The sequence below is a fragment of the Canis lupus genome, chromosome 1 (genome assembly GCF_011100685.1).
Source record: "Canis lupus familiaris isolate Mischka breed German Shepherd chromosome 1, alternate assembly UU_Cfam_GSD_1.0, whole genome shotgun sequence".
Taxonomy (NCBI): Eukaryota; Metazoa; Chordata; class Mammalia; order Carnivora; family Canidae; genus Canis; species Canis lupus.
The window spans coordinates 31,367,175-31,382,746 of NC_049222.1; the positions used below are offsets into that span (position 1 = coordinate 31,367,175).

Consider the following 15,572-nt stretch of genomic DNA (forward strand, 5'->3'; position numbering starts at 1 on the left):
CCTGGGTGGCTCAGTTCGTTAAGCATTGGACTCTTGATTTTGGCTCAGGTCATATCAGGTCCTGGGATCAGTGTAGGGTCTGCTGGAGATTCTCTCACTCTGTCCCTCCCCCCACTTGAGTTCTTTCAAATAAATTAAAAAAAAAAACATAAATAAAATAAAGCAAAATAAAAAATAGTTAACTTGGGATCCCTGGGTGGCTCAGCGGTTTAGTGCCTGCCTTTGGCCCAGGGCGCGATCCTGGAGTCTTGGGATCGAATCCCGCGTCGGGTTCCCGGCATGGAGCCTGCTTCTCCTTCCTGTGTCTCTGCCTCTCTCTATCATGAATAAAAAAAAAAAAAAAAAAGTTGAAGTGATTCCCATTCCTAAGTGAGAAAAGCAGGAAAAAACTGTGGATAATATAACCATTTTTGTAAAATTATGGCAACCTACCTATAAATAGATGTATACATACATACCTATGTGTGGGTGGGATTACCTGAGCAAGGATGAAAACAAAGATAGAGAGTGGTTGGCCTGAGTGCAGGGAGGAGGGGACCAAGCAAAAAGAAAAAGTGAAACAAAAAAGGACACTTAAAAAAAAAAAGCCAATGGTATGGATTGATGCCACTTAAGCATTTATGTACAACTTTATAAGGATTTAAATTGACAATTTAAAAATCAAACAAATATGGTAAAGGTAAAAAATGAGACTTCCTCTGAACATCAAGCCAGACTCCCTTCCTTAGAGTAACTGAGGGTTGCTTGATGCTTCTAAGAGAAAAACGTTTTTTGGTTATCCTATCAAAACACTGAGATACCCTCACGTGGTCTCTCCTGGTGTATGGGTGTGTGTGGGGTGCTAGCTCCTCCACAACATGTTGCTTGACTCCCTGGTGAGTACACACACAAGTAAACCAATACTAGGGTACATCAGACACAAAATTCCAAACTTGACAGAGGTTTAATGACACAGCTCTAGCATGATTCATGTCAGAAAGGAGAAGTTCCATGTCCCTTTCCCTCATATTGATTGAATCCTTGCCTAGCAGGTAAGTCAATTCATTCCACCAAGAACCTTGAGGCCCACCCACAGCATTGGTCTGAGACAGAAGGGACTCTTCACACCAGGAGGAAAATATGAGAACTCCAACGAGCCACCCCAAAGGTCTGTAGTGGGCAAAGCCTTGACTGTTGGCTTATCAATGCAAAAATGGTGTACTGTGTAACAAAGCGTGTAGGTCTACCTAACCCTTTTCCACTTTAACACAGGCTCTACGGGGATCCCTGGGTGGCGCAGCGGTTTGGCGCCTGCCTTTGGCCCAGGGCGTGATCCTGGAGACCCGGGATCAAATCCCACATCGGGCTCCCGGTGCATGGAGCCTGCTTCTCCCTCTGCCTGTGTCTCTGCCTCTCTCTCTCTGTGACTATCATAAATAAATAAATAAATATTAAAAAAACAAAACAAAACAAAACAAAAAAACACAGGCTCTACGAACAAACCTGTGACCTCAGTCTTTTCCTCTTCAATGATGCACTGCTGGTTTCTAGTCGGGGCACACTGCATACTCCATTTGAAAGAACTTCAAAATCCACCTACCAGTTCATTGCATCAGTGGCCCTTCATAGGTTACTTGTAGAGGATATTCCAGATTCCAAATGTATGTATTCTTTTTCTTCCAAGAGTTAAAGACTTTTAGAAAGCTGTATTATATAATGCTCATTAACTATTGAAATATAAAATAGAAAAAGGAATGGAATTTTCATTTCCAAGTTTGCAAATAGTTCTCCCAATGTTTTTAGGATTTCATTAATGTAAATTTGCATCTACCTGAAATAGCAAAAGAAAGGAATGCTGGCATTGTCAGACATGCACTACATTATTAGGAAAATAACTTTTGAAAATCACAAAGGGAAGCATGAACCCACATTATCCTGAGTTCTTTGAAGCAATCAGCCAGGAGAGCCACTACTTACTACTGCTTGTAAATGTTACAACTTTACACTTTTACCTATTATTTTTCCATTTTACTAGGACTCTGTACTGCCTATCAATGTTACTATTTTTTTTTAAATTTTTATATGCTGTTTCCATTCCACTAGAACAAAGTGATTACTACAGATCTGTGTACCTTTTAAGTTCATATTCAAGTTGACAGTTCTTCTCTAATTAACAGATTTGCAAAGGATGTTTAATAACAAACATTTCACTCATTAATCTCAATGGAACTGTCGTCTGTTACAAAAAGAAACCCTACTTAAAACTACCATGCCTATTTTTAATTATTGTCCTACACTCTACTTCTTAAGCTCAAAAGGATCCTTCTCTTTCCTGTTAGGCCAATCTGAATGGAGTACCTCTCGTTCCAATCCTTTTCACCACGTGAAGGCAGGACTGACAAAGGTTTTAGGGAACTCACCCTGTAAAAAGGATTGCTTCCCTTTAGCTTTAGCATCATTTTAAATCTGAACCTGAGAAAAAATGAATACCAAAAGTGAAAATAAGTATTTCCACCTAGAAGACAAACTCAGGTGACATATCTATAATCACTAGGAATGGTTAAGGAGAGTAAGATATCTACTTTTCATCTCCCCTTAAGTCAGCACTGTCCAGTTGTCAAATTGCTGTCAGCTACATAGGTGGCTTAATTCTAACAAAGGCCTTCATACCAAGGTGGGTCAGGCTTAGCTCTCAGCATCTTTACTTGCACCAACTCAAGGCAGACTGTTACTGGTGCTAGTTTCTTCTGGAGTGGCTGAGACAAGGAATTAAAGAACATGACATCATTTACCACTTAGTCTTTAAAAATAACTGCTAATTAAACAATCACAAAGACGAGATTATTTTAGATTATATTACAATTATTCAGTATTTTTAGTAAGTTATATTCTAAAATGGACTTGTGTTTGTTGGAATTCCTTTTCAGTTGTCAATACACTCCTCAAGATGACTTGATCAATTATTGAATTTTAAAACATTTTCTTTTGATTGTGACCTGCCAGGATTAATTAGTGGGCTTGAAATATTTTTTACAGATGTCAAGAATGCATTTATTCTTCATGGTCCAAAACATGAATGGATTTGTGCTACAGAGGCTGAGGATGATAAATTCCTATGGTTGTCAGTGCTCCAAAGTGCAATCAAAAGTAGTATGGAGAAGTGAGAAAACATTATGGACGCTAATTCTCCCTGGCAAAGATGGTGTATTTTGTGTTCCAGAAGATACAGTAGGAAGCGGAATGATGATTTGTCATGGATGATGGGAGAATGAACTAGGATGACCCATAAAGTCCCTCCTAACTTTTAAACTTTATCACCTATGTTCAACTATGCAAAGAAATGTATAGTAATAACAATTTGAGCCCAAAATTTTGAAGCACTTCTTTTTGTAGTTATTTTTCAGACAGTATTATTTAATTTGACTGATAAAACCTAAGACAGAACAAGGATAATTGTGTACTTAAACTTTTGTTTTATGATCTAATGAAAAAGTCAGTATAAACAAGCATTTCTTAATGATCAGTCTAGAGAAATATTTTGATTTACCAATCCCATCTTTATAAATTTTCATGATATAATTATTGATTTAAAAATGTGTATAAGAATTTTAAAGGGCAATTTACTCAAAAACCTATTACATACATCCTTAATGTGAACATACTCCTCCAGAGAGCATTAAAAATAAACCACTATGAAGTACTAAAAAGTACCGTGATTTTTTTAATTTTTTTTTTTTTTAATTTATTTATGATAGTCACAGAGAGAGAGAGAGAGAGGCAGAGACACAGGCAGAGGGAGAAGCAGGCTCCATGCACCGGGAGCCCGACGTGGGATTCGATCCCTGGTCTCCAGGATCGCGCCCTGGGCCAAAGGCAGGCGCCAAACCGCTGCACCACCCAGGGATCCCTGATTTTTAAGTGTCTTTTGGTTGCAAAGTTAAAATTTTCAGACCTTCCAAGTAAGAAGTTTCAAAAAGTTAAATTAGACATTGTTAAATTAGAAGGCTGTTGGGGGGAAAAAAAACTTTTAGGAAACAAAAATAATTAAGACAATTGTGTTTCAAGAAACAGCAAAACAGGTGTTCAGTAGTTTTCTGTACTTTTAAAATCATTTAATTATTTAACAAACTGAAGCTATAAATCTATTAGCCACTTGGAACTTCTGCTGATGTATACACATTTTTTAAGTAAAGTCGGTATTAATCTTGGGAGCTTTCATTTGTCAGTTTCCTTTCTCTTTCATATTCTCTTTTCAGATAATAAAAATCTACAAGTATACCCTTGGACTGTGAACTGGGCTATTTTAAAGTTTCTTTTTTCCAATAACATACAAAATTCCTTCTAATTCTTAAAAATTTAAATTCCTATTAAAAATGTAGAGAAGTTAAAATATTGTTCTGTGTTATTAGTATAAAATCACACTTTGATTCTGTGATCCTACAGAATAAACCTCTACATCTGATGTTGGTCAGCAGTGAATGCAAATTTACATATGTGATCAAAATGTATCTATATCATATAAATATGAAACAAATCATACGACATTATATCATCCTGAATAGGGCACACTGCAGAAGCTGTTAATAGGAAAAACCAATCTATATGGCTGAAGATTGAATGACAAGATAGCTGAAAGTAAATTAGAAATCTCCAGAAATTTCCATTTATTTCATGAATAATCAATGCCCTCAGATGTTTTAAAACATTATTATTTGAAAATAATCTCTGTAGCAACTGATAAGCATAAGCTTCTAATTGAGAGTTAAATGCATAAATCATGCAAAAAATGATGATGTTTGCATTGGGTGGTACTTATGTTGTTTGTGGTCACAATACCTTCCCTTCGCTTCTAGGAGACAATCAAGAAAGACCTGTCTTCATAGCATCTTCATAAGTTTACATGACTGCTGAGGTAAAATCACACACACAACAATTCTAGGTTATTGGCAAAACTGCTCCAATTTTCACTGGGAAAATAAGAATATCTGCCCCTCAAGTTAACATAGAAGAACCTGGAAGTACCACAGGACCGCCAAAGAACACTGATTATGGTTAAAGGATGCCTCAACCAATACAGTTCTTTCAAATCAAAAATTAAGTAGGAAACTCATTTTCAAAATTTTTACAAAATATAGATGCTTTATGTAAAATATTAAACCTAAAAAACAAATTGACAATTTATTTAATTTTCTCTCCTTTTACAAGTATTTGTGCTTGAGATATAGATGGGAAGGCCATTCTGTAAACCAAATCTGTGTGAGGTGCTGGCCAGGTAAATATGCTGAACCAATGTCATGTATTCCTGATACTATGGAGTAAGATGGGTGGGCTATACCAACAAACAAAATATATCCTCCAAGAAAAGTCATCCTGACCCTTTTATTGTTGAAATTAAAAAATAAAAGATACTTAAATACAGGTGAACATATAGGGCAAAACAGAATCATAAAATTTAACGTTGAATTAAGCAGTGAGCTGAATGTTTGGGTCTCCAAATTGGCTTGAACCCAAAACTGCTTAAAAATGGGTATGTTCACAGTTAACGGCAATTGGCTTATAGGTGAGAGAATGGTCGAAGCTGTTCCAGTTGAACTTCCAGAGAAATTCTCTCCTCAAGAACATCCTGAAAAAGATGCAAAACTAAGTTATGTTTCGAAGTATATAAAAGTAAGGCACATCTAACAACAACTCAGTATCAAGGAAACAATCTAAATTTGTTAAGAAGATGAAGGGAGAGTCATTCATATTTTAAGAGGATACTTCACTTAGGAAAGTTTATATGTATGTAATATTAAAATATGATCTTAATTAAAATATTTTTCTTACTAAATAAATCAGGGTAATAAAGTGTTTTTTTAATTATTAGAAAAGCCAATATTTGCAAATGATGCTATTAATTCATGCATTTTGCATTAAGCCTACACCCTACAGTAACAGTAGATGACCATTAACACAGACTCTTTCCCCTGGTGATTATAATATCTGGTCATAACAACTCCTGAACCTGATTTGAGTTTGGGTTTCACAATGAATAAATTTATTTTGCAATCAGAATTTCTAATCACTGTTGGTTTTGAGCAGTCTTTTCAGATAGCCAGCAAATCCTAACTTACCTACTTATTTTGATTTTTCTCAATCATGCTGATAGTATTGTGTTTTAATCAGAACTACCTCTTCCTACTTCATATCATACTTCCTGTTTTCTGTTCTCAAAAATAATGAGAAAAGTTATTTTTAAAATAGCTCCTATATACATGTTTCTATAAGGCGTCTTTAGTTCTTCAGAAAAAGATCCATCAACAAAATTTCCATTATCAAAGTATGATAACAGCAAGCTTATCCTTAGTTTTACGTTATTCCTTTATAATAGACCAAATTCATAATCATAGAATGACTACAAATATCTACTTTGATCAAAGAGCTATACAAAAATATCATTCATTCACAGATATTTATCAAGTGCCTAACATGTGCTAGGTATGGGGGTAGAGACAAGATGGTTATGAGTTTATTGAGGAGAGTCCCACTTTATTTCTGATTTCCTGCCTAAACATTAACACATCCCTCTCTCTCTTTTTCTCTTCAAAGTATTTTTGTGTGGACAACCTATATATGGTCAACCTGCACAGAAAAAAATTATGATTTACTCTCAGTGAGTTCATTTTAGTAGGACAAAGAGACAAATGTGCCATAATAATTCCAGATAGTGTGATGAATGCTGGTTGAGGGATAAAAACAGAATGTTATGGGAACAAGCATTCATTTTACACTTCCACGGACTCTTTTTTCCTCATTTTAGTGGTTTGCAACCTTCCAAGTGGGACCAACAGTCATTCCCATCATCCGGAAGCTTACAAAGAAATGCAGAATTCTCAGATCCCACTCCATACCTAGTATGAATCAGAATTTGCATTTTAACACGATCTCTGATTAACTGTATACACATCAAGATGTGAGAACCACTGGTTTACAAGACATGAATGCTTAATAATGTTGGTAAACCACGAATGATTCTGGCTAATTTTTACTTGTAGGGATTCAAAAAAATCATAGTAGTAAGAAAGAAAAACCCATTCCTCTCAAGTATAAATGATGGGAATATACACTGGCCGTAAGTCCCATTTCTACTTAAGGCTTTTCTTTTCTTTTCCACATTCAAAATGACCTCAATTGTCCTCACCCTCCTTCTTTAGACCCGTTTAACTCCCTTTAATAGAATCTGAGTTGTCTTTGATAAAGGGATAAACTAACAATACTCAAATCATCTTAAAATTAAATAAAAGTATAGAAAATCATGTATATGATCTTGGATGTACCTGAGGTCACAACATTTCTTATCTTGGGTTTTATTATGAAAGTTTAGGAACATTATACAAACAGTGATGCCATACATAGAGTGTCTTATTTTATATACATATATAAAGATATATATATATATATATATATATATATATATATATATATAAAAATATAAATATATAAAGACAATCAGACCAGAATCAAGCATACAAAACTTCTTTTAATACCCAAAGATTCAAAGGCATAAAGAACATTTTAGATACACGTTTCTCTTGGTGCCTGGGAAGTTTTATACTAGCTTAAGAATTGCTGGATCACTTTTAAGTTCTAGCTAACTGAGATGTTCTGAGTCCATGGGACTTCCCAAATAAAGATTCAGAATACCTTTAATTGTTGCTGCAATTCACTGTTCAATCTGGCCAAAACTGTGTTGGTTTCCTTATTGCGTCTAATTGATGCCTGAATTGCTTTCTTATCTTTCCCAACAGACCTAAGAAGATAAAAAGAGCAAGAAAAACAGATTGTCATTTCTTATCTTAAATTCTCTCCATTCTTCCAACCTATCTCTAAATCCAGAAACTAGAGGGAACATTTTTTGCCTTAGCAGCATCGCTCAACCTTACTTGTTCCATTTCAATGGTCAACCAAAAGTACCTAAGCTTCAGGAGCTTAAGTATTATGGTTATTGTTTTAATTCTTCTTATCTGTAGAATCACCTGCATTTATTAGTCCAGAGCAGGCATCGGCAACCATTTTCTATCAATGACCACATAGTAAATATTTTAATTTGTGGGCCAAATGGTTTCTACAGCATATTCTTGGTTTTTGTTTCTTTTCTTTCTTTTTCTCTTCTTTCTCTCTTCTCTCCCTTCTTCTTCTTCTTCTTTTTTTTTTTTTTTACACAAATATAAAAGCCATTCTTAGCTCTGGGCCTTACAGAAAACAGGCCATAAGGTGAATTTGGCCCATGAGCCCTTTTTGGCCAATTCTGGGTCCAGGACAACCATAGTTAAAATCTTAAGTGTTATGTACACTATTAATTTTTAAAAATTTGTTCTAGGGTTTGTGTTAGTTTATCAAAATGAAATTGGAATTGAACCTGATAATAGAAAGGGGGGAAAGTGGGGAAGAATATTACACCTATTCATAAAAAAGAAAACTCTTAGAGAGGGAACAGCTGAGAACCTCTGCTCAATTAGAGAGCTAGTCTGACTTTAATTTCTTTTATTTTGATAGAAATTTAATTGCTGTGCTTTTTGTTCCTTGTAATTATATGTGTTTAGGAACAACTCTGATTACCTAGGAATAGAAGGCTGTGATGCAAGCACAGCAGCTAAGACACCTGTCTTTTGCGTATGTTCGTCAACTTCTGGCCTTAATTCATCTTCTGATTTTAATCTTCTTCGAACAGGTTTAGGTGGTGGAGCGAGAGGTGTTGTGCCTTTGCTCTACAAGAGAAGAAGTCCATTAACAATAAGCATGTCTTCAAGACATTCATGGTTACTCAGCACTTTACCATAAAGCACTTTTTTTTCTTTAAACTGCTTATTCTCCAAAAATTAAAAGTCACCTGTCCTACTTTAATTTATGTATCTGTAACACAGTTAAGTTAAATTTCAATGTGAAAGGGTTTGTTCCTGGTTGACACAATTGTGAAATGTAACTACTTTTTTAAAAAAGGGAAACATAAGCTCCTTGAGGCTTAAATATGACTCAAAACTGTAATCCACTGTTTAAATATTAACAAAAAACATGCTCAATATATATGTACTGTTTAATAATATAAAAGGGTGTCTTCAGGGGTGCCTAGGTGGCCCAGTTAGTTAAGCATCTGCCTTCAGCTCAGGTCATGATCCTGGTCTTGGGACCTGGGTGCCCCCCATCGGGCTCTCTGTTCAGCAGGGAGCCTGCTTCTTCCTCTCCTGCCATTCGTGCTCTCTCTCTCAAATATATAAAATCTTTAAAAAAAGTGGGGGAGTCCAGAAGTATGTATCTATCATCATCATAGGATTTCCTACTCAAAAATACTTAACTGTGTCTTAATAAATACATAAAATATATATCTTATATAAAGCAATTTATAAAATAGAAAGGCAATTCTTTAAAAACTCACAACTAAGATGCACAATTATTTTAACTCTTGAATATGAATGGATATTTTTTTTTAAGATTTTATTTATTTATTTATGAGAAACATACAGAGAAAGAGAGAGAGAGAGAGAGAGAGAGAGAGAGAGAGAGAATCAGAGACACAGGCAGAGGGCTCCATGCAGGGAGCCCGACATGGGACTCGATCCCGAGGCTCCAGGATCAGGCCCTGGGCTGAAAGCGGCGCTAAACCGCTGAGCCAACCGGGCTGCCCTGAATGGACATTTTTTTTAGAAACTGTGAATTTGACCTCAACAGATTCAAATACAGTATTTTGGTATTTACCATAACTTGGTTTGATCTGCTAATAAATAAAAATGACAATAAACTGTCATATCTTTGGTTAAGTGCTATTTTAAATTTGTTGCTGTAAGCTGACAAAAATCTATTTCACTATTAAAAAAAAAATCACAAAAATATAGTAAAAAATAAAGTGTCCAGAAAGTAGAATTTAAGTACTCTCAAACACACGCTATAATAACTACGGGAGATGTCCAGATGATAGTAGAAAAAAAATTACCAAAACTTTTCTTTCAATGGAAAAATATACAAACATCTTTTTATTTATTTATTTATTTATTTATTTATTTATTTATTTATTTATTTATTTATTTATTTATTTATTTATTTATTTTTACTTATGATAACACAGAGAGAGAGAGAGAGGCAGAGACATAGGCAGAGGGAGAAGCAGGCTCCATGCACCGGGAGCTCGACGTGGGATTCGATCCTGGGTCTCCAGAATCGCGCCCTGGGCCAAAGGCAGGCGCCAAACTGCTGCGCCACCCAGGGATCCCAAAATATACAAACATCTTGAGTTTACTTTGAAATTCAAAAAAAGATAAAGATTGATGTAGATAGATGGAGAGATATAGGATAATGCAAGTACAGTAAAATATTAATAGTATAGTCAAAGTGTAGGTTTATTGATATATATACAACGTAAACTTCTCTCAACTTTACTGTATGTTTAAACATTTTCATAATAAAATGTTGGGGGGAAAATTATCCCCAAAACAGTAAAGAAAAAGAGCAGAATGTATAACACCCTTAGAGGATTGGTAATTTTTCCCTATGACACTTAAGATTGCAATAAAACAATTTGACAATATATGTGGAAGAATGTCATCAGCAGATAAATTTTGAGAACCTATGGCAAATACTAGATGACAGACTATCCAGACTATCCTCTCTCAGATTTTTTAAATAGATAGACCTTGTTCTGAGACAGACCAAATATATTACAGTTGAAGGCAGTGGAATGGCTTAGAAACTCTGTAGTTAACTTCATTTCTAAGATTTTCATCATCTTTAAAATCTTACAAAGTAAAAATGGTGTCATATAATTTTTTATATGTACAAAATAATCAATATTATAGATGACTTTTTCCATACCACATTGGCGGGAACACTAGCAGCTGTCTTTTCTTCAATTTTACTATCTGTTTTGGCAACTCGAAGAGAACTTGCAGGATCTGAAGCTTTTTCAACCTGGAGGTGAATACGTTATCGTTTCTAATTACACATAAGCAGTATATAATAATTATGCATAAATATATGTTAACAAGTCAGAGAGCAAAATGTTATAAGAAAATGTTCATTCTGATAATAAATAATTTGAGAAAACCCCATAAAATGACCATTCTCTTGTGCAGAAGGGCAGAGAAAAGGGAAGGGAATGCATCTCTGAGGGAGCAGGGGAGGGGATGCCTCCACTACAGGGCATGAGGACCAGTACCCTGTGCACACCTGTACTTCCCCTTGGGCCCTCCCTTGCTTCCTGGAGGCATAGCCCATACCCCTAATGGGCCCAGGGCTAGGCAGAAAGTTTCAATTTTGAAGAAGTGGCTAGTAGAAGTTCCTGCCACTAGAACTCAACAGCACATCCTGGAACACTGCAAAGACTGAATTTGGCATCCTGTAGTCTGTAGGTCTAACTAAGGTGACTTACTATCATATGAATGGAGTGTAGCTATGGTAACCATAACCACTTGTTACATGGAAATCTTCACCAAATCACACATCAGATGCAAACCCCGGAGCAGTGTTTTAGCCACGCTCAGATGGTTGTGTTTGTGTCTTTTCACACCACAGCTAACTCCCACCCAGATTCTGATTCTTATTGAGCATATATCGTAACCAGCAGGTACCTGAGGTCAAATAAGTAAAATGCACAGATGTAGGAAATATAAATCCTCTGCAGCAGCAGCAGCAGCAATTTTACTCACTTATAGTCACTCTTAATATCTGCTCTTTTAGAGGTTCCTCTGTTTATAGACCTGCTTATGAATATAATGTGGGAAGAGTTTCTCAGCAGAAAATTACATAAGCCCTTAAAAACTGACCGGCAAGACCTCTGGATGTTTCTCAGCTTCATCATCTTGTTCTTCATTTACATTTGATGCAGCAAATACTTCAAATTGGCTGAAATCTGCAAAATTTGGTTGTTCTGGTATCTGCTGAGGTGAGGTACTAGTGTGAGTTATCAGGCCATCAGCATCCACTGGGCGATGCACAACGGGACCAGGAGCCTACATGATGGATCAGGATAGAGGAACACATATTTTATTAGTGAATCACTGTCCGCAACCTTCTCTGAACATATATTGTAGATATGCTTTGTTATCTGTAAATTCAGGGTGATAAGGGACGGTAGCATCTGGCTCTAAAATCCGTAAGTGGAATGCTGACACACTAAAAAAATTAAGATGACAAACCTTCAATAAAAAAGATACTTTTACAAAATTCTTTTTTGCAAAGAAAGTACATGAAAGCAGAGGGAGGGTATGGCCCTACTGTCTGATTCTCCACTTGCATCCACTGTTTTCTTAATTAGGGTACCGCAGAATAGTGTGTGCTTTTAACAAGTTATTTTTAAACTGTTTCATTATGTTTCTAAAAGGGTTATTTTAAAGTATGAAAACCACTGCTCTAAGGATCCTCCCAATACTTCAGTGTACTTCCCTTTGGTATGTCCTCCACTCCTTTGGTGGAGCAATCCTAAAATCTTCAGTTCAAAAATAAATTTACCGAGTATCTAACTTGTGGCCAAGCATTATGAAAATAATAGTGAATGAACAAATAAAGTCTGCGCCCTAAAGAAGCAGATAGACCAGAGCAAGGTAAGAGACAAGTAAACAAGAACGTAAAATGCAGCGTGAGAAGTCTCATGACTCTCTCTGGGTCTTGAGTACGACACAGAAATACTCTGCCCCTTTCCAACCACCTCTTCAGTTTCATCTCCCATCATTCCACTTGCACTAAACTGACTCCTTTACCCTGAATATGCCAGGCAATGTCATTCCTTCTGATTGGAGTGCCCTCTCCCCAAGAAACACTACTTTATCTCTCAAGTCTCTGCTTAAAGTCTTACTTCTTTCATTTTACTTATGCCTTTTCAATGAGATCCTTGACTTTACTAGCTAGTAAAGCTGTGCCAAAGCATTTCATAAATATATCTAGCATAGCCCTTCCATTATAATTGTTGTTTACAGGTCTGTCTTCCCCACTGAACTCGTTCTTGAGTCAAGTGACTAGCTCATTGGGTTTCACAGTTTAACCCAACACAAATATTTTTGCTGGCATTTTAGATAAACTAGATATGGAAACATTCAAATTTCAGGACCTTTTATGATTAAGAAACCATCTTTCTAACTTCAAGTAACCAACCTCATGATCAGAATCTAACTCAGAAAAAAATCAACCAAATTCATTTTTGTAAGAGGCAGCCAGCCAGTCAGTCACATAAAACTATAGCTATAATCCAGAATCTGTCTCAGAACATACTAGATGAAAACAATTTCCACCTGGCAGGGATGCAGAGGTCTTCTTACACTTTCTTTCCTGATGGAGTAACATCCTTGGCAGGGAGATGCAGGGAGGGCACAGAGCCTCTGCTAGACCCAGGACATACATGGACATATATCTCCCAACCCACTGTTCTCTCCACTAAACCTTCCATTATTAAGACATTATCATTTGGTCCACTTTTAAGTTTCTTTCAAAGGTAACTCCTCTGGACTTCCAAAATAAGACCCAGCTTCCCTAAATGAAATGCTCATTAAGAATGATTAATTGGGTAATTCTTGATCTTCAAAATAATTCCAGAGTAGAAGCAAACCCCTAACAGACAAATATAATTGTTCAGTAATGAACACACTGAAGAATTACCTGTGAGGGCTGTGGTCTTGGAGGCACTGCAGGAGGATGGGCAACAACTCCAGCCTGTTGTTGTCCTGAGTAAATACACAAGTCATTTCTTTTCTTTAGTAAACACATACTTTGCTAGTAGAACGAACAAGCAGAGTGAATGGGATCAAATGACAAAGACTTCTAAGAATGCTTGACAAGTATTGGAAGGCATTTATTATCCTGTAAAACTATCTAGATATGACCTAGTAACCAAGCCTCATAGCCTTTTGTGAGACCTCATTATCTATCTTTTTGTTGTTGTTGTTAGGGAGTTATTTTGTTTAGTAGGCTCCGCACCCAGTGTGGAGCCCAATGTGAGGCTTGGACTCATGACCCTGAGATCAAGACCTGAGCTGAGATTAAGAGTCGGACACTTAACTGACCAAGCCACCCAGGCACTCTATCTCAGATCGCATTTCTCTTGTTCTATTGCACAAGGCACTCATGGTATTCTTGTTTCCATAATACTATACATTCTTGGTTTTCTAAAATTTCTGAATGCTCTTCAGCTATAAAATATGCAGACTTCCAAATTTTCTCTTTGCATTTAATACTTCACTCAATCATTTCTAAGTAAATAATTCTTAAATAACACAATCTTTCTTAGTCCACAAGTCCAATGGCCTACTATTATGTCATGTTTTCCTCATCATTCCAAACCTATGACGTCTAAAATAGAACATCATCACCCTTTGGTTCTAACTTTTCTGTTTTGATCAAAATTTATTAACGGGATCCCTGGGTGGCGCAGGGGATCCCTGGGTGGCGCAGAGGGGATCCCTGGGTGGCGCAGAGGTTTGGCGCCTGCCTTTGGCCCAGGGCGTGATCCTGGAGACCCGGGATCGAATCCCACATCGGGCTCCCGGTGCATGGAGCCTGCTTCTCCCTCTGCCTGTGTCTCTGCGCCTCTCTCTCTCTCTGTGACTATCATAAATAAATAAAAATTAAAAAAAAAATTTATTAACAATAAACCAGTTATATAAAAATTAAAACTTGAAGTAAATTATGAGTGTTATCTCTCCTTTGTTAGTTAACTGAAAACCTAGCCAGCTTTCCCTCCTTGATCTCTCCACATGGTTGTTTTAAAATCTCTTGTGGCAACTCTCAGGTTCCCATCTCTATCATTTTCCCTCAAATACATGAAGAAAAAAAAATTTCCTCTCATCTGACATCTTCTAAACTCAAAATTTTTCCTCAGATAAATAAAAAATAAGGCATAGTAAGAAAAGATTAAATAAAAATGTTGTGCTCTTTAATGAACTTTAAAATCAGGGGTGCCTGGGTGGCTCAGTCAGTTAAGCATCTGCCTTTGGTTTGGGTCATGATCCTGGGGTCCTGGGACTGAGCCCCACGTTGGGCTCCCTGCTCAGTGGGGAGCCTGCTTCTCCCTCTCCCCCTACTTGTACCTGCGTGCTCTCTTTCTCTCTGTCAAATGAATAAATAAAATCTTAAAAAAAACAAAAAACAAATGAAAATAGATATGGCTCTTAATCCCTACCTGTGGTGACTGCAAAGGTCCGATTCATATCTAAAGATGATGATCTAGAATGAGAAGGCTGTGGTCTTGGAGGAGGAGGTGGTGGTGCAGTGTTATCAGGAGATGTTCCTGAATGAGACCTACAAAATATACCCCGTTATAACTGGTCATGTTACTGGTATTGGAGCTTTTTCCTTTTTAAGCATTCAAATTTGGCTAAGCAGTGAAAATTTTATTGGTGTGACATTTTCTCAAGTAGGTATACAAGTCCTATGATGATAAAGACAAGACTGTTTATGATATGCATTGGCAAGTAATTAGTCAATGTGTCAAATAATCTTTTTTTTATGAAGCATAATTATTACATTTTTTAAAATTTCAAAAATTTTGAAAAGAAAGTTATTGACAGGAATTCAAGGTAGACACAAACCTAGTAACTTTTTCCCACTCAATTAAAGATAATACTAGTTTGAAAAAA

The 15,572-nt window shown here is 36.4% G+C and overlaps 2 protein-coding genes across 30 annotated transcripts in view; one reads left to right on the forward strand and one right to left on the reverse strand.

The window, feature by feature from the left end:
* ECT2L (epithelial cell transforming 2 like) overlaps nucleotides 1-5,708 on the forward strand; it is an 80,215-nt gene extending 74,507 nt beyond the window's left edge. For 9 of the 23 annotated variants that reach the window (XM_038526161.1, XM_038526163.1, XM_038526151.1 and 6 more), the window contains one exon: nucleotides 3,016-5,708. In XM_038526161.1, the coding sequence (XP_038382089.1) occupies nucleotides 3,016-3,143 (128 nt within the window). In that variant the 3' untranslated portion in view covers nucleotides 3,144-5,708. Of the gene's footprint in view, nucleotides 1-1,031; nucleotides 1,148-3,015 lie in introns of those variants that run through there. The other 14 variants (XR_005353574.1, XR_005353579.1, XM_038526155.1 and 11 more) reach the window with 8 other exon arrangements.
* Nucleotides 4,616-15,572, reverse strand: part of REPS1 (RALBP1 associated Eps domain containing 1) — an 83,302-nt gene continuing 72,345 nt past the window's right edge. For all 7 annotated transcript variants that reach the window (XM_038526177.1, XM_038526179.1, XM_038526175.1 and 4 more), the window contains 7 exons: nucleotides 15,116-15,234; nucleotides 13,597-13,661; nucleotides 11,772-11,957; nucleotides 10,822-10,917; nucleotides 8,578-8,726; nucleotides 7,663-7,768; nucleotides 4,616-5,602 (listed from right to left, as the gene is read on the reverse strand). In XM_038526177.1, coding sequence (XP_038382105.1) covers nucleotides 5,534-5,602; nucleotides 7,663-7,768; nucleotides 8,578-8,726; nucleotides 10,822-10,917; nucleotides 11,772-11,957; nucleotides 13,597-13,661; nucleotides 15,116-15,234 — 790 coding nt within the window. In that variant the 3' untranslated portion in view covers nucleotides 4,616-5,533. The remainder of the gene's footprint in view (nucleotides 5,603-7,662; nucleotides 7,769-8,577; nucleotides 8,727-10,821; nucleotides 10,918-11,771; nucleotides 11,958-13,596; nucleotides 13,662-15,115; nucleotides 15,235-15,572) is intronic.